This window comes from Cephus cinctus, unplaced genomic scaffold (genome assembly GCF_000341935.2).
Source record: "Cephus cinctus unplaced genomic scaffold, Ccin1 Ccin1_scaffold1553, whole genome shotgun sequence".
NCBI lineage: Eukaryota > Metazoa > Arthropoda > Insecta > Hymenoptera > Cephidae > Cephus > Cephus cinctus.
Window position 1 is genome coordinate 229,837 of NW_014333871.1, and position 17,685 is coordinate 247,521.

General features: G+C 39.6%; 5 protein-coding genes across 7 annotated transcripts; 2 read left to right on the forward strand and 3 right to left on the reverse strand.

Annotated features, from left to right (window-relative positions):
- The first annotated feature begins 89 nt into the window (after positions 1-89).
- On the forward strand, positions 90-6,611 carry LOC107273292 (ubiquitin conjugation factor E4 B). Its single transcript, XM_015751349.2, has 7 exons — positions 90-495; positions 1,074-1,781; positions 1,856-3,219; positions 3,404-3,551; positions 3,774-4,460; positions 4,534-4,855; positions 4,931-6,611. The coding sequence occupies exons 1-7, from the start codon at positions 472-474 to the stop codon at positions 4,993-4,995; spliced, it is 3,318 nt and encodes a 1,105-aa protein (XP_015606835.1). The 5' UTR covers positions 90-471; the 3' UTR covers positions 4,996-6,611.
- A 55-nt stretch (positions 6,612-6,666) lies between these two features.
- On the reverse strand, positions 6,667-7,961 carry LOC107273296 (gametocyte-specific factor 1 homolog). The gene is made up of 4 exons (XM_015751356.2): positions 7,727-7,961; positions 7,477-7,603; positions 7,204-7,405; positions 6,667-7,131 (listed from the first exon to the last, which is right to left on the reverse strand). Exons 1-4 carry the CDS (start codon positions 7,820-7,822, stop codon positions 6,930-6,932), a joined length of 627 nt encoding a protein of 208 aa, XP_015606842.1. The 5' UTR covers positions 7,823-7,961; the 3' UTR covers positions 6,667-6,929.
- A 556-nt stretch (positions 7,962-8,517) lies between these two features.
- LOC107273293 (band 4.1-like protein 5) lies at positions 8,518-13,290 on the reverse strand. 2 transcript variants are annotated; one of them, XM_015751352.2, is made up of 7 exons: positions 12,898-13,290; positions 12,446-12,593; positions 12,189-12,365; positions 11,342-12,067; positions 10,818-11,254; positions 10,047-10,511; positions 8,518-9,852 (listed from the first exon to the last, which is right to left on the reverse strand). In XM_015751352.2, the coding sequence occupies exons 1-7, from the start codon at positions 13,048-13,050 to the stop codon at positions 9,724-9,726; spliced, it is 2,235 nt and encodes a 744-aa protein (XP_015606838.1). In that variant the 5' UTR covers positions 13,051-13,290; the 3' UTR covers positions 8,518-9,723. The 2 variants fall into 2 exon arrangements, with proteins under 2 accessions (XP_015606838.1, XP_015606837.1); XM_015751351.2 differs by having other exon boundaries at positions 10,818-11,257; positions 12,898-13,287.
- A 291-nt stretch (positions 13,291-13,581) lies between these two features.
- LOC107273294 (cyclin-L1) lies at positions 13,582-15,902 on the forward strand. 2 transcript variants are annotated; one of them, XM_025090639.1, is made up of 5 exons: positions 13,582-13,986; positions 14,211-14,395; positions 14,478-14,619; positions 14,728-15,181; positions 15,305-15,902. In XM_025090639.1, exons 1-5 carry the CDS (start codon positions 13,777-13,779, stop codon positions 15,589-15,591), a joined length of 1,278 nt encoding a protein of 425 aa, XP_024946407.1. In that variant the 5' UTR covers positions 13,582-13,776; the 3' UTR covers positions 15,592-15,902. The 2 variants fall into 2 exon arrangements, with proteins under 2 accessions (XP_024946407.1, XP_015606839.1); XM_015751353.2 differs by having other exon boundaries at positions 13,585-13,986; positions 14,728-15,167.
- Positions 15,903-15,904: 2 nt separating this feature from the next.
- LOC107273297 (leucine-rich repeat-containing protein 51-like) lies at positions 15,905-16,994 on the reverse strand. Its single transcript, XM_025090641.1, has 2 exons — positions 16,678-16,994; positions 15,905-16,551 (listed from the first exon to the last, which is right to left on the reverse strand). The coding sequence occupies exons 1-2, from the start codon at positions 16,790-16,792 to the stop codon at positions 16,064-16,066; spliced, it is 603 nt and encodes a 200-aa protein (XP_024946409.1). The 5' UTR covers positions 16,793-16,994; the 3' UTR covers positions 15,905-16,063.
- Positions 16,995-17,685: the final 691 nt, after the last annotated feature.

Below are 17,685 nucleotides of genomic sequence, written 5' to 3' on the forward strand. Positions count from 1 at the left end.
TTTAAGTTTTATAGTTTTTTAAAATTAAGATTTGCAGACGTATTCAGTAGATAATTCATGGTGAACCGAGCTGCCATTCGTTTGAAAATATTACCCATGATTCGTCATTCGCGGTTGAACATTGTGGAATTAGCCTCCAGAGAGCGTTGCTGTTCCTGATCCAGTTTGCCGTTTTTCGTAAGGGAAGCGCACAGATGGCGCCACAGTAGTGCTGTTGGTTGCTCAGCTGTTTTGAAGAATCGACGCAGCCTGGCAGTGATTACCCGTGACTCGGCGTGAGATCGCTGCTCTCACGTCCAAACCCCAAACAGATGTGGAGTGACTGTCCAAATTTCTGACACATCTCGGCCACGAAAACGAGGATCGTCGTTTTTTCCCGTTATTGTCGAGTAACCGAGAATCGAGTTGTGTCGAGCAGAAGAACGGGCCAAGAGGAAGAAAGCATAACAGAGAAGATCTACTCCGATCGCCATGAGCGAACTCAGCCAGGAGGAGGTGATCCTTCTTTTCTCTTTTACCTGCACGATCTTTCTGTCGTAGCCTGCCTCTCTTTCTCCACCGTCTCCTCGTCATTCTACTCAGGCCGTTTCGACGGACCGCGTTTACGCGTCTCATTTATGCAAAGCGAATTAATACTGACTTAGCGGAACGTACGGAATTCCGGAACAAGAGACAATGGACTGCTTTCGAACTTTTACTTCTCTTCATACTCTAGACTCTCTTTTTCAGTTCAAATTATGTAACAGAGCTCGTACTCAATTTCCTTGATGAATTATCCAACGTCATTGGAAATACTGTTTTAATCTTTATGCATCAATATTCTATTTTTGTTAAAAAAAAACATTTATTACATTATTGAATCTGATACACTAAGCTTTGAGGCTCTTGAATAATATATATTCACTTTAAAAATAATTTTTCTAGCCATATTATTAGGCTTGACTTAATGCTCTTCTTATTATCTTAGTCACGAGTACTATGTTCGTGTTGCCTATTTAATCTTGTGATCTGATTTTGAGTTTACATGTTTGTTGCGATGTTACAATGTATGTCATGAGGTAATTGATTTTCAGATGAGAAGAAGGCGATTAGCCAGGCTTGCAGGCTTTGACACTGCTGGTTCTAAGGGCAGTTCTACCACTGAACAAGAGGCACCCAGTACTCCTGGCCCATCCAACATTTTAACAGGATCTATAATGTCTCCACCAATACAACAGCCACAGGCCAGCGCCCCTATGGAAGTTGAACAGCCAGACAATAGTGAAAAGCAATGTAACACATCTGGTGTTGATGTTGATTCTGGCATTGAAAACATGGAAGTTGAAGAATCAGATAGAAAAGATCCAGTCAGATCGCGCACAACCAGCTCTAGTACCGAAGTCACAGTAGAACAGATTCATGCAATAGTGTCGCGAGTACTTTGTGTTTCTTGGAAAGAGTCCACCGAAGGGAATATATTTCTCCCACAAACAGCAGCTAATGCACTTGAGCATCAACTGGTGGATGTCTCAGACATAGCAAACTTGGCACTGATGGAGGTTCTTTGTATGTTTTCACGCGGTGAAGACCCGCTGAAAGAAATTAACATGGATGTTTCTTCGGACAGAGAAGACAGTCCAAACAGTCAAGCTAGTCCATTGCTCAGTCCTGTTGTGACTCTGCCGTCGTGTCCCTTAGCAGCACTTCCTGTTTCAAGTGGAAAAACCTCACAACCCCGAAGTCTCGTTTATTTGCTAGATTGCTATTCCCGAGTCGCAACAGAGGAAAGAAATCACCCGAAGGTCTGCCAAATTTAAGGATGGCACGCTTGTTCCACGAAGATGGACAAAGCTTAATATATTACTTCTTATTACAGAGATCAAGCGTACCGCCATTGTCCGAAGTTCTCGCCGTACTACGTGCCGAATGCGTGCAGCATGCAAGTTTGGTTCTTCAAGGATTGATAGGCGTCTACGAAACCTCGAATTCCATTAATTCAACGAGTCCACTGTTGTATCCAGTACTTTCCCAGGAGCTTCCTCGCGGTTTCCTGCACGAGCTGGTAGCCAGAACTCACTCCAATCCACACACATTCAACAAGATATTCACCCCACTCCTACAAGGACTTTACTTGTCGATGCAACAAGGTAGTCTCGTGGGAAATACACATCGCAGACCTATCGAAGCTCTGGAGGAGCTCATAGAGATTCGTTGCGGTCCCAGTGGAAATTTACGTCCAATATGCCGTCTGATTACTCATCAGGTCCAATTTTTGCCAGACGTCATGACGACAGCAGTTGGCCGGGAGCTGGCACGAACTTCCTTCTTAGGTCCATTCCTCTCAGTCTCGGTATTCGCTGAAGATCAACCGAAAGTCGCTGAAAAATTTTTCAGCGGTAACCCATCGACGGACAAATCGATGAATTTGACTCTTCAGCAGGAACTAGAAAGCACCAGGACTTCGCTTCACAAGATGCTCCATGCCATTTTGGCTAACAGCAATTGTCGCGAAGCTACGCTGGCCTATTTGGCTGCTCTCTTGAGACACAATGAGAAACGCGCCCAAATTCAGACCGAGGAATTCGCCTTGGCCGGCGACGGTTTCATGCTGAATTTGCTATCAGTGCTACAAATGCTTTCGGTGAAGATAAAACTGGACACTGTAGACACTCTGTATCCCTTTCATCCCTCTAGCTTTGTTGAGATTAAAAACGATACCAGGCTCAAATTAAGTTCTCAGGAGGTTGCCGAGTGGATCAAGGAACTTGAAAGCAATTATAAGTGGACCGAAGCGAAGTTCCCGACACAATGTTGGTTTCTCACGTTACACTGCCATCACGTTGCTCTCTTGCCGGCATTACAGAAATACCAACGAAGGTTGCGAGCGATACGGGAACTCCAGAAGATGGTCGATGACTTGCAAATGACGGAACCTCAATGGAAGGATGCGCCTTTTGCTGGACAGAACAAAGAACTGATCAAACGATGGAAGCAGCAATTGAAGAGACTCGGGAAATCCAAGGCTTGCGCCGATGCTGGTCTCATCGATCCAATTCTGCTAAGACGCTCCTTACATTTTTACACATCGGTTGCCGAAGTCCTCTTGAGTCTTCTTACTCAGACGTCACCTGGTAATCAACTTCCTGAACTACCATTGTCGCAAAATGTACCTAACAAATTCACTGCTCTGCCCGAGTGGTATGTTGAAGACATTGCCGAATTTCTGTTGTTCGCACTTCAGTAAGTACATCTTCATGTGCCGCCTTTCAGTCCCAAAAATGTATTTTTATTATCCTAATGGTTGCTCAACTAAATCAGTATATCTTATGAAAGTTTCGCTACTGCGTTACAATTTCTATTCTTGAGACTGAAAGGCATAGTAATGGAACGGTCATTCATGTTCAATTATATTGGTTCCATGCAGATTTAATCCTGGCGTAGTGGCGAACAACATGGATAATTCTCTGATCACCTGGCTGCTCGTTGTGATATGTACGCCGCACTGTATTCGTAATCCATACCTCATCGCCAAGATCATCGAGGTTCTCTACGTTATAAATCCCAGCGTTCAGGTCTGTTTTTTTTTGTCTGGCTCAGAATTTCAAGTCATGCGCCTACGACGAGGAGAGTGCGTCGACACTGTCTTCCAAAAATATCAATCGTACCTTCCGCGAAAAGCTCAAGGTCTACGATGTAAACAGTGATATTGGCCAAGTTCCAGCAGTGCGACGTACGATTTCTCTGGTAGAAGCTGCTCCCAGGCTTTTGACGCATCTGTGATATTTCATTTACAGGGAAGAACAAAGACTCTACACGAGCAGGTGATGTCTCATCCCATATCGAAAACTTTGCTTGCATCTTACTTGATGAAATTCTACACGGACGTAGAAACGACAGGGTCGAGCTCAGAATTCTATGACAAATTCTCAATTCGCTATCACATCAGTCTGATACTCAAATCCATGTGGGATAGTCCAGTGCATCGAGCATCCATTGTCAACGAGAGCAATAATGGCAAGCAATTCGTCAAGTTCATCAACATGCTGATGAACGACACGACTTTCCTCCTCGACGAGAGTCTCGAGTCCCTCAAAAGAATTCATGAGGTACAGGAACTAATGTGGGACGTGAGTAGCTGGTCAGCCCTATCCCAGGAACAGCAGCAGTCCAGATCGAGACAGCTGACTGCTGACGAAAGGCAGGCTCGCTCTTACTTAACGCTGGCCAAGGAGACGGTGTCCATGTTTCATTACCTCACGGTCGACATCACTGAACCCTTCCTAAGGCCAGAGCTCGTCGGTCGTCTTAGCGCCATGTTGAACTTTAACTTGCAGCAGCTTTGCGGTCCCAAGTGCAAGAATCTCAAAGTGAGAAAACCTCAGAAGTATGGATGGGAGCCAAGGACCTTGCTCAGTCAGTTGGTCGACATTTATTTGCATCTTGACTGTGATAACTTCGCTGCGGCATTGGCAAGCGATGAAGTACGTACTCAGAATTGAAATGATCATGCAGAAATCAGTCTCTTTAATGCCTTACTCTCTCTCTCTCTTTCAGCGCTCCTTCTGCAAAGAGCTCTTCACAGACGCAGCCAACCGACTGGAACGTTCCAATATCAAGACAACCACGGAGATCGAACGTTTCATGGCTCTTGCCGAACGTGCGGCAGTGATTGCGCGTGACAATCGCGCTCGAGACGAGGATTACGGGGATGCCCCTGAGGAATTCCGGGATCCCTTAATGGACACACTCATGGAGGAACCGGTTAAGCTTCCCTCGGGTATCGTGATGGACAGGGCAGTCATTGTGCGCCATTTATTGAACAGTGCTACAGACCCTTTCAGTCGGCAGCCCCTCAGCGAGGATATGCTCACTCCTGGTGAGTACCACCTACCACGTTGATAAGGTCTTTGAAATTCTTTATCACGCCTTTTATTACTTCTTTCACTTATAGTACTGGACCTGAAAGAAAGAATTTCCGCGTGGAAGCAGCAGAAGAAAAAATCCGCAAACATATAAGTGGTGCTAAGTGATAATAACGTATCAAAGTACGAAATCGAAATGAAATAATAGAACGCATATTGGATGTGACAAACTATATTCAGTACGAAAATAAAGACTTGCGGCAGCGAAGTGAGACCGGACAAGAGTGAAAAGTTGGTGGAATAAATATGTGTGTGTGTATGCGTGTATGGAAGGAATATCGTGAATTTGTGAGAATCGGATGAATTAAGAGCGCGAGAGAAAGAGAGAAAAAGAAATAGAAAACAAAGCGAAGAGCAAAAATGAAATATGAAGATATGATAATTTTGCGAAATGCGTACCGCACTGTGCTAGAGCGGTACGGATATAATAATGAGAGGCGCGTGCGGTAGATGAACGCAGTGCAATGATCTCGCTATTGTGCAACAATTGCGCTCAATAAATTTACAGTTTTTATACAATAATAAATGATCGACAGACTGCAGCTAGGGAACTGCCAATATTAACTCCGAGCACGCGATATATAAGCAACTCGTTAATGTACATAAACATGGTGGGACGCGAAGTTGGGAGGGAGGAACGTAAGAGAGAAGAAAACATAAGAACGAGAGAAAATGTTCTTGCGTCTATTGTGATAAGAGGACACCGACACATATTTTTTCTCTTTTTTTTCCCACGTTTCAAAAGTTATCATAGCGTCCTTAATACGCTCCTTTGATAATTCTTCCAAACGACCTGGCTCGACTTCCACGCATTCTTTCAACTTTCGCGTCCATTTTTTCCTTTTTACTCGTTTATTTTTTCTTGTCTTTACTAATGGTCACCTGAATTCTTGGATTCCTGGACAATGCAATCATGGCATTTCTCGCGCGAAACTTCCAAATTTTCATGAATCCTGCTCGTTCATTATCTTTTATTATTAGCACATTTGTGCATATACAGAATCGCCTGGATCTTCTTGCGATTAATGCCAAATGACTAGACAATTTGCAGAAGCTGGATGTCGCGTAGATCCTGGCGAATGAACATTGTGTCGTGACGAACAGGAATTGCATTTATCAGAAATGGATCGTCTTCGCATGAAATGAGAATTCTCACAGCTTCCTTTTTACAAGCCAGAGCGTTTTTACGTTTATCCTTTTCTTTTTTTTCTCTTAGAGCCGCTTCTGGTAACTTACGTTGCTTATATTCGGTAGTAAGTCGCTGATTGACATTCACTTCTTCTTGACATTGTGATATAACGTCGTGCCAGTGTAAGTGAATCGTAAAAGAAATCCTTGTGAAATTGTAATAGGTTTCCTTTACGACAAGAAGAGGATCTCTCGATTGTGAGTGGGACTGAATCCCATTTCTATGGAAATAAAAAGACACTACTCACGCGCCAATTGTATATAGTTTCCGAATCGCATTGTAATAACATAAAAATGAATTGGTCGAATGTTGGATGAAATTCAATGTGAATCGTTCGAACACGACAGAACAACTTATAGAGATTGAGAAAAAAAATACATTATAATTATCTGTATATATTATTCCTTAAAGTCGACGAAACTGAGCTACGGTCACTTCACATTTACATTTATTGAAACAAAATCGACGTACATAAGAAAAAAAAACAGCGAGAAAAAATAACGAGAAACGCCGTCGAGCAAGATGGATTATTCAAGGAAATTAAAGCTAATATTATTTATAGAATCGCAGATATAATTGTAGTTAAAGTAATTAATTATTATTACGATGTCATTTTCATTTTGAGAAATAAAAACACTCAAAGGACCGTGTATCTATTCAATAGACATGAAACATTAACTATATATATAATAATCGAACTTCATAAGGACTATTGTCAATTACAAGTGTTTCCTTATTGTCAAAAATATATAAAAGTAAATTTCACTTTGGTTTCATGTAGGATACTTTAAGATTACATTAGATATATTAATGGTGTAACGGTATGTGAAAGTAACTTCTCAATTGTCGAAAGAACTTCCTCTACCTAAACCAGGTTTCTTACTTAGCGACTCGCGTGCTCTACGAGATGCAGAACCACGACCAATTGCCATTACACTTATGACTGATTCTACATCTTCCACAGTGGAGTCCATGTCGATCATTTCAGCTTCAGCCAAACCACGAGGTTCTCGTATGGTCAGCTTTGTTGGATCATTTTTCCTAATATAGTTGAAATTTTTAAATCTCTGTGTTAAGGTAGTTTCTCAATGATGTAAATCATATATTACTTACAGATGTTTTGATCCATAAGCATTTTCCAAAGGAGTATTGACAGGTTGTTGATTATACTTGTATCGTTCTGAGTGAACACTATGATAAGTTTCACTCTGCCAATCTCCAACATCATCATCTCCATCCCAACTTTCATCACATTCAACTTGTAACTCTGGTTGTACTACAGGAGTACGCTTGACATATCCATGAGAGCGAGTGCCTAAACATGTAAAAATTAAAACGTTATGACCAGACAGAAATATATATTATAAATAAATAATGAACACAAACGTTGATGCAATTCAAGATGCAGGAAACATCGCATTGGACACTTCTTCATATGGTCTGGCATCTCATGTCGAAAGAATCGATGGGTTGCATTATAAGGACAAATTTCCAAATAACCTTCAGGATAATTCTGTAAATATAAAAATAAGTTCCCTATTAAATATCTAATATAAATAAAAACGTGACCATGTGGTGCTAGGATTTTGAAACAAGCCTTTCTCAAAATACTTGCAAGAATAAAAGCTATGCACACCTGTTGACACTTGACAATGTGTTTCTGAATGCGACTCCTTGCAATACGGTGATTTTTATCGTAAGGACAAGTCACAACCGAATCCGTAGAATCCATTGTTTCTCAGTCTAATGAAGTCAATCTTATCGCCATTAAAGAAAGGAAAGGACAATGCTGGACAATGCGATTCCAAACTGACCGTTTCTTTTTCTATTGAAGTCAATTCTGGCCGAAAAACGGCATATGAAAATACTTATCAATATTTTTAAGAAATTTCAATGGTTCGTTCAATTGTTCAACTATAAAAATTCACTTTATTACAGTTTAACCATTGATTACAGCATTGCGGAGGGTAAAGTGGGTAAATTCAATTGTCTGTTCCTCTAAACATTTCTTAAAGTTACAACGTTTATATTGCATACTTTATTTACTGATTTGTTAGAATATTATGGAATGTACATGCCGAAGTATATTATGACAGCTTATTATAGTCTAACAAAAACATTAGCATTGTCTATCATTTTTCTTTGTTCAAGAGATATAACAGTTGTTTAAAAGTAAGTGGAAAGGACTTGAGACAAATCTCCGATTCTATTGGAAAATTGCCAGATAAACATGATCCTCTACCCATTGTTGAAAAGGCTGTCTGTTATGTCAATCTTATTTGTTTTTTTTTCACTTTTTGGCAACAAGTGTGACAGTCAATAATCTTTGAAGATTTAATTTCATATTTGGAAGACAAGTGTCCATCAGTCATTTCCATCGAATCATGTGTTGTTGAACATTAATAATTGAATTAATGATTCAATTAATATAAGGCAAAAGGCACGTCTTTACAATGTGTAATACAATGTGTACACATAGATTTAATGTAGCATAGGATTCCATAATCTAGATACATTAATAACATTGTATATATATATGTATTTATGATCTTGGGACGGAATACATTAGGGATTTTACTAAATAATATACATATTAATGTGTAAACGTGTATGTCGTGTAGTATATCATCAGCACTTATACAGGGTTTTCAACAAAGTAAAAAAGATTTGCACAGATTAAAGTACACTTCGTTATTAGTATTAAGTATCCATATAATATTTAAAACTAGTTCCCATTGTCATTGAATCTATTTCCAATACTTGTTTACTTGTAGACATATATTCCACTGAAAACGAGGTACGTTCTTTGTATTGTACATGAAAAGCCATGTTGAAAATCCTGCATCATCTCACATAACTTAATTACTAATACAATATGGGTCCCTGTTCCTCCAGAGGAATGTGAAAAAGTAAATAATACATAAAATTCCAAGTAGACACTAATGCTGCCTATATGCAAGAAGTACAAGGACTCTTTGAGACATTTCAAAAGAATGTTCATAAATGTTATCTCAAATTATCCTTGTCTTCCTTTAAGTGCAAATATTACATTCACACAATGTTATAGTATCAAAAATATCAAGTAGCTTGCCTTTAAGTATACGTGAGTGTAATGACAAGAATGAGTATAGGTAAACCTGAGAAGTTGGCAAATTCTGACAAACATTTTGTAAAATACTTTTTGTTGAACCAATTGACTTGCACAGGTTTTACTGCTTATTTTTTTATCGTTGGGTCCAAAGTCATTGCACAGCACGCCGATAATCAATATTCGATTTCAGTCTGTGTAAATAGGCTCGTTTCCATTTTAATATGGAAAAATAAAAAGGAGATCGATTGCCTCATTGCATGGCGATCTACTACAATGCAGCTCCACGAAACTGTGGTTTATTTCATAGAGATTCCTGTCAGAGATTATTCGTAGTGTGGGCTCAGCATGTCATTTATTATCATCGTATTGAAACTTTAATTATATTGTGAAAAAACAACTCATCAGAATTCGCTAGACGATGTCTTTAATTTCTCATTACGACGAGGTGATACTCGACACTACGAATGATCCCATAGTATAAGGGACATGTATATATATCAAATTCTAAACCTCCAAGCACACAGTGGTTTCTCATATGCTGCCTAAAGTTGCGTAGTGATTACTGTCTTACGAGTAATAACAGTGTGTTGCTTCGCAAGAGTTTGCGATGTGGATTGTGAAGGTTCAGCAACGAGCCAAGGACTGATATCCGAAGCAGCCGGAACATCATCCTGAAAGAAAAGATTCTTAAAGCATAAATTCCTGAAGAAGACTTTAGAGGGAAATCAGTACTTGAATTTGTTAAAGGTGACAGAGTGCATCGTTATTGAAGAATTACTTTTAGCATGGATAAAGAAAATGGAAAACGAAACGAAAACCAACGGTCCAAGAAACACGAGCGAGCCAGCAAGCAACAAATTCTCACCTTGTGCACGGTAGTCGTGGTAGTTTGTATCTCTTCAGTCTTCACAATCCTCGCCCCGGTTTTAGGCTTCTCAGGTTCTGTCTTTTTTTCTGGAGAAGGCTGTTCATCTTTGAAAGGATTCAAGAGTCCTAGGAACGGATTCGAATCGATAAAGGGATTCGTGTTTTTCTTGGCTTCCTCTTCGTCCTTCCGGCGCTCCTCGACGGTCGTCATTTCGACGTTGGTGAAAGGATTGAAGGGATTCTGAGATTGATTAGGGGTCTGAGGTGGAGCTTGAATTGTCGTTTGTGGTTGAGTTTGGGCCTGGGATTGATTGTTCGACACCTTGGGACTTAGTCCCGTAGTCTTCTGTTCGATCTGGCCCCAACTGTCCAGAGAGAAATGGGTAACTGTCACTGAGTCGTCTGTTGCTGGTTTCGAGGTCGCCGATGATCCACTCACGGATAGAGTCAGCTTGTCTCCACCCTAACGTACAAGCAATTTAAGCAACTTAAGCGAATTAAGCGACGTAAGCAACGTTAGCAGCATAAAAACGTACAGGATTTTTACTTTTTTAAAACAATAATATGTTCTCACTTACAAAAACGTGGCACAACAAAAACAACAAATTTTCTTTTGCCTTCGTCTTATTCTATGCAAACTTTTATACAGATAAGAACAAACATTAAGGAAAATCAATTGGTAAAATATTAATTCCTTATTGATTATACCAAGTAAACTCACTATATGTATTATTAATATGGAATTTTCATTAACGAACGATAAACTTACCACGGAAACAATAGTTGCAGCAGCATCTGAATGTTGATTCTTGTCATTGAGACTCGAAGCATTGTCACACGGAGTAACGGATACAAGATTAGAGTTTTTTCCGAGTTCTAGGCTCTTCGCTTTGAGGATATTGCACTTTAAGGATTCCGGAGGAATTGGTGTCCTGGGCGGAAGAGATCCTGCACCACCGACCTGATTATTCGGTACGAGCTGAGTGGAACAAGCTAATGATTCTCCAGTAAGACTCGGTTTAACTGGTTCTGCTTCTTTCTCCGAAGTCGAAATGGCTGTTTGATTTCTCGGTTCTGGTGGTTGCTGATCCTTTGCTAAACTCTTCAATAGGGAGTCCACCAGTGGCGAAGATGCGCCTTGAACGCTACCCGAATCCGAAGACTTTGTGCTGCATCGGCTTGGCTGACGCTGCAAAATTTCTTCATCTGCTGAGAAAATACAAAAAAAAATTACATGATGTTTCGTGAACAGGCATAATGTTTTGTTGTGGCACCATAGTAATTTAAATTTACTGGTAGTTGTTGTAGTGCTTGTTGTCGTGGCAGTTGTATTCGATGTTTGAGGAACGTCGGTTTGCCTCTGCCGCTCTCTAAGAACGTGACTTTGTCTTCTGGCATAACGTTGACTTGGTCTTCTTTCAAATTGTACGGTTCTCCGAGCTCTGTTCAGCTGCGTCGTTTGAAATTCTGTCTTACCCGAGTATCGGAAGCGAGAACCCATCCTGAAGAAGTTCTGTCTACCGCTGGCACCTTTTACAGGTGCTCGTAATCTGAAGAAGGCATGATGTTCTACGGCACACTTCCATAAATGCTTGCAGGCCTTCTCATTCACCAGACGAAAGACGAAGGTGTGCTCCTGCTCGCCACGCCCTTCGTCATCTTCCTCGACAACAACGAGCGTAAGTTTCTTCTTCTTAAAGTCCAAGCGTCCGATCTTCGGCCAGAAGAACAAACCAATTTTTTGAGTTCCTTCGAAGACGAGGATGCCGGTTGGAGTAAGTCCTAATGAATATTCGCAGGCATCCTTCCCCAGGACCGTATGCATATCTACACCGTACATATCCAACCATTTGGCCTTTGAAAGATAGGCAGATTCTGCTTGCGCAGGACTCAGACCAGAGCACTTGACATACTCTTCAAGAATTTCTAGCTCCATCTGCTCCGTTTGGCCCGGTACGAATCGAAATTCAGATACAGTTGCTGCACTGTGTGTAGAGGGATCATAATCACCCAACTCGGCTGTAAATCAAAGGAAATAACGAAAACAATATGATAAGATGTTAGAACAATTAGTTTCTTCCCCATGGACCTGCATTGCAACTATATTAATCACTTTTATTGATTAATAAGATTTTCTTACATTGCAATGCCAATGCTGCCAATTGGACAGCAATGGGATGAGGACAGTGCAATCTTCCTTCAAGAACATCCTGTTTTAATTGCAAGAAGAATTGATAGCGCGTCAATTCTTCTCTCAGTGTATTTGGCTCGGATGAATAGAATTTCACTTTTAGCCTCAGAGTGTATGGTGGCCCAACTAAATAAAAATTTAGTATTAAAGTTTGTATACATTATACAATATTGTATGACAAAAGTAAGCATACAAATGGTATGTACTTTTAACTTGCTTCTTAATTGGTTTAGTAGGATCAAGCCAATGTTGAACATTATTACTATCTGTATACTGTAAACCAAAATAATCCTTTTCAATGAGATCCAGGCTATAAAAGACTTGTTCGTACAAGTCACTGGCCAAAGCCTTTTTCTGTAACAGAATATAACAACATACAATCCTGAGTTACGTTGCAAAATATAGTTTGATAATGAATCCGGAGCTATTCGAAACAATATTTTAACTGTACTATGGCCAATTTCTTCACCTTCGGATAAAATTTATCCTGCGGATAAACTTCTAAAACTTGAAAATGATTGGTTAGCTAGGGATTTATCCGGAGGATAAATTTTATCCGAAGGTGAAGAAATTGGCCATTAGTCTTAAATATAGAAAGATATAAGCGAAAGAAGTAAATGATAAGGCCTGCATTTACACCGATGTTCCAAAAACTTACAGAAAGTTCAATTGGTAAATCTGTTCCGTCGAGGAGAACAACGCGACACTGAACAACATTTTTGTTGCTGAGTAGCCGTTGATTCTTGATTTGGGACGAAGCAGTCTGTCCGCCAAGACTGCGTCCCCGCCGACGCGATAGAAATCGCAGCATTTTTTCTTATTAAACCCGAGCTAACTAAAGTTTGACTTGAACATTTCACATCGGACGATCTGACGCTATAATGCGTCGATCATTTATGTCCTACTGAATACTCGATGGAGCAAAATAAAGCGAAACCTAAGCAAAATCGCTCGTATTTTGACAACGATGGCCATTTGTGGGCCAACTAGAAGAACACGATCCACGAATAACAGAGAACAAAGATGTATGCATTGACAGAGAAATAACTGTTAACTAGTGACAAAAAATTGACCCGCTCATACGCCTATGTACTTTTCTGGATTACCCCAAAAACTAGTATTGCCTATTTCTATCAGAGATATGAATAACATGGAGTTGCTCTTAGTAATAATAGATACGTAAGCAAGCGTTATCAATGATTTTTATGGCAAAATCATAAATCTTAATAAAAGTAATTGAAGAATTAAGATTGGAGCACGTTTGGGTTGCATCGGCCATATTTGTGTCGCTGACCTAAGCGGCTTAGTGCTACGCCGATGCGAAGCTGGGGTTGGCTACTTCACTAAACTTCGCTGAACTCCACCACTTCGCTGAATTGAAGAGTTTCCTCACTCCGGTGGAAACGTTTCGATGGGTATCGTACGAAGCGTACACTGCACGTATAGGTTATACGAAAAGTGTCGCGGGGACTATGTCCTAAACAGAACATCTATTTTCGCTGATTTTCCCTGAGTGCCCAGGCTTGTATATAAGACAATGAGTGCGACGACGAAAGTTACGGCATCCAACAATGCGAAATCCTATGGGAAGATTGTGTTAACTTTACAAAATTGCCTCTTGCCGGAGGAGAAGCTCAACTCAACACCGTCGCATCTAGATGGTTTGGACGCAGAAACAGAAACCGACCTGAGAATTCTCGGCTGTGAACTCATACAAACTGCTGGAATTCTATTGAAATTACCCCAGGTATTTGAAAAGTTTTGCAAGAAATATACAGCTTACCTGTTCGTACGTGTAAATAACGTAACGTAACGTAACCTCGTTTTTCTGGAATCCATGCTTGTTGCATTGTTTATCACTAGCAATGCTCAAGTGTAGTGAGTGTACAATCTTTAATTTAATTCGCAATTTGTTTTTCATTTATTAATTAAAATCTACATTTATTTGTAAAATAACATTTTAATTTTCAGGTTGCGATGGCTACAGGACAAGTTATTTTTCAAAGATTTTACTATAGTAAATCTCTTGTACGCCATAACATGGAGACAACAGCAATGGGCTGCATTTGTCTGGCTAGTAAAATTGAAGAGGCTCCAAGGAGGATAAGAGATGTGATTAATGTTTTTAATCACATTAAACAAGTTTCTGGTCAAAAGTATGTTTTAAAAAATTTATTGTTTTTTTCTTTTTTTTTTTTTAAATCAAAGCTATTAACCTAATTGCTAATTTCTTTACAGACCAATACAGCCTGTTATCCTTGATCAGAATTACGTGGCATTGAAAAATCAAGTGATCAAATCAGAACGGCGTGTTCTAAAGGAATTGGGATTCTGTGTCCACGTTAAGCATCCACACAAAATCATTGTCATGTATTTACAGGTAAATCATTAATCTGTTTGGAATTAGTATTACTTCACTATAATATCCGGATATATTCTGAAAATATTTGTACATCAATATAGAACTATTTTGCCTTTGATTGTTTAGGTGCTAGGCTATGAGAAGAATCTTGCTTTGATGCAAAAATGCTGGAATTACATGAACGACTCACTCCGTTCTGATGTATTTCTTCGGCATCAACCAGAAACCGTTGCTTGCGCCTGCGTCTATTTGGGTGCTCGTCAATTACAACTTCCACTGCCATCATCACCTGCGTGGTTCTGTCTGTTTAAAGTGACTGAGGTGTCCATCAGAGATGTTTGTAGAAGAATTCTTAGGCTCTACTTTAGACCTCGCGTAAGGCCTGAACAATTAGAAAAACGAGTAGAAGAACTCCGCCGCAAGTACGAGGAAGCCAGAACGAAAGCCAGAGGGGAAACTGATGGTCATACACCAAGTCCACCCTTGCCTAAGCACCATAATGCATGGGGTGGTTTCATTAGTCGTAGTGGAACTCATGCTGTACCTGAAAGGACTAAGTCACCCAGGTACATTGATCTTGGTACTGTATATATTAAGAACCGTACATTTTTAATGCGTTTAATTAATCTATATTGTGTGATATAGAAATGTCTAAGTTATAGGCAGTGAATATTATTTTTATTATTAAAAAATCTATTTGTAGGCGATCGAGGACAGCGAGTACGTCACCATCACGTGGAGAAGGTACGAAGCACTCGAAAAGAAAGAAGCATGGGAGTAGAAGCCGTTCACGGAGTCACAGTCACGGGAGGTCGAGGAAGCCGAAAAAGGCGCAGAGACGACGATCGGGTAGTCACAAATCCTCCAGGAGTCGATACAGGTCACGAAGTCGTTCAAGGGATCGCGACACGGAGAAATCCAGTAAACATCGTAGTAAGCATCGACGACACTGAATTCGAGTACGCTCAAGCATCGATAATTCTTTTTTAATCCGAAAATATCAACCAGGGGATTTCCAGGAACTCGACGGTGGACATTCGTTGATTGGTGCCTCTTGTTGAGTTCTTTGTGAATTCGCTAAACGAACTTTTGTTTCGTAAATTTCTTTTAGAAAATATAACTTTTATACCGATAATTTAGTGCTGGGGCACACGGTATGAGTCATACGGTGCACCGTTGGGGTAAACGTTATACAGTGGACAGGTAATAGGACAAATGGACGGAAACCCTCGGGTATTTAGAAAATCAGGTATACTTTCGCCTTATAAGAGTAATAATAAAAAAAGTGTAAACGTATGAAAGTGTGAGTATTTGTTGTGAAGAGAAAGAAATGAAAATTTTACAGTTTTAAAAACGTGCGGGAGTGCGTGTCTGTCTGGACATATATAGAAAAATTTCGTGATAATTCGTTCTCCCGTCTATAATATTTGAGATTGTAAATAGCCAATTGAGGATAAATATCCTATGTTGTAATATTGGAGCTTATTACTTTGAAGAATCCAGGAGGCGCAGCTTTAAGCTTCTCCTCGGGTATTATGGTGGAAAAATCGAGTTTTTTGAGTTGGGGCAATGCCATGATGACAAAGACTCGATAGGAGTTTTCATGTTCTATTGGATTTCCATGAAGAGTCAGGTTACGTAGTACTCTTAACTTACGTAGCTTCGTTATCTGTCCGATGTTTGCCAACTGATTGCCATGCAAGTAAAGAATTTTCAATTGCCGAAAAGCTGTGATTTCGTCTCCTATTTCAGTCAGATTATTGAAGGACAAATCCAACCAAGCTAGTCTGGATGAATCGTCTAGAATCTGGTTCACCAAGTTATCCAAATTTGACATGGAGCTCAAAGAATTATTATTCAGCCACAATGTACTTGTCAGGAATCTTTTATTCGATGACCTTAATGGAATTTTTCCTGTTCGTATTGAACGTGCAGTCTCCTTAGCCAGATCTCTAGAATCATTCAACGTACGTAGAAGCACAACTATATCCATGTTTTAAACTTCCACTCTGTCTTTCTACCTTCGGGCAGGCACAGAAGGAAAGTTACACATTTGAAAAAAAATGGGTAAATTACCATCCATATTTGTAGCTTTTTTAAATGACAGATCCATTGGTGGCCCAAAATCTGCTTCCTCGCGTTCGTTTCTGCGATAATGAGAAGTTTTTGTGGCTGCTTTGTCGGAGCTCATCTTCCTTACTCAATTAAGTAAATAATTATTTAAATAATAAGTCAAATCAATTCACGGAAATTATATGAAGAAAGTTAACATTTTAATGAAACATTAGACAATCACACTATTCTCATTCTTAACGATTACAGATATACTGGGGAAATTCATTTCCATCTACTGCAGATGATCAACTGCAGGACACCCATTTTTTAATAATTAATTAAAAAAGAAATTGAAACCAATTCAGTTTTTATAATTACGTTAACTTCCTATGCATGACTATGTTACTGTACAATTTTCAACAAAGTGGTAAGTATCATATGTTCATTTAAATTTTTGTTTCATTAATAATATTACTGAACAGAAAAATCAAGTCCCCACGATTTATTCAAACCAAAGGCATCGACCAATGGAAAAGTTGCTTTGAGTTTGATTTATGACGTCGCAGCTCCAATACTATTTCCCATTGGTACCCATCAGCAGTGCTTATTGCTTTATCGGCAACGTAGGTATTCTAATCGGTAACTTGATTTACTCTGGTAAGATAGCTAGTCTATTTATATTTTTTTCTCCCAAAAAACTCGATATGGCCGAATTGCCTAATTTTCAAGCACGTAGTTTCGCTTTAATAAGACAAAAATCGAAGTCGTTACTTATGATTAATCACTATTAGATAAATTTGACATCATTAATATAATTAATGGTCTGATTCTACAAATGCACTTTCACGGGATAACTGCTAGATGGCGACACCGGTGCAACGTAAATTGTTTGGCAGTTTTCGTTTTACCCGGTAGAGCTATTGGCTTTGTTTTCATTGGAGTTGAGTGACCAACTACTCGTGCTGTATAACTACACTTCACCAAGCTATAATTATACATTCGATATATTTCAATTCTCATTCGCCCCCC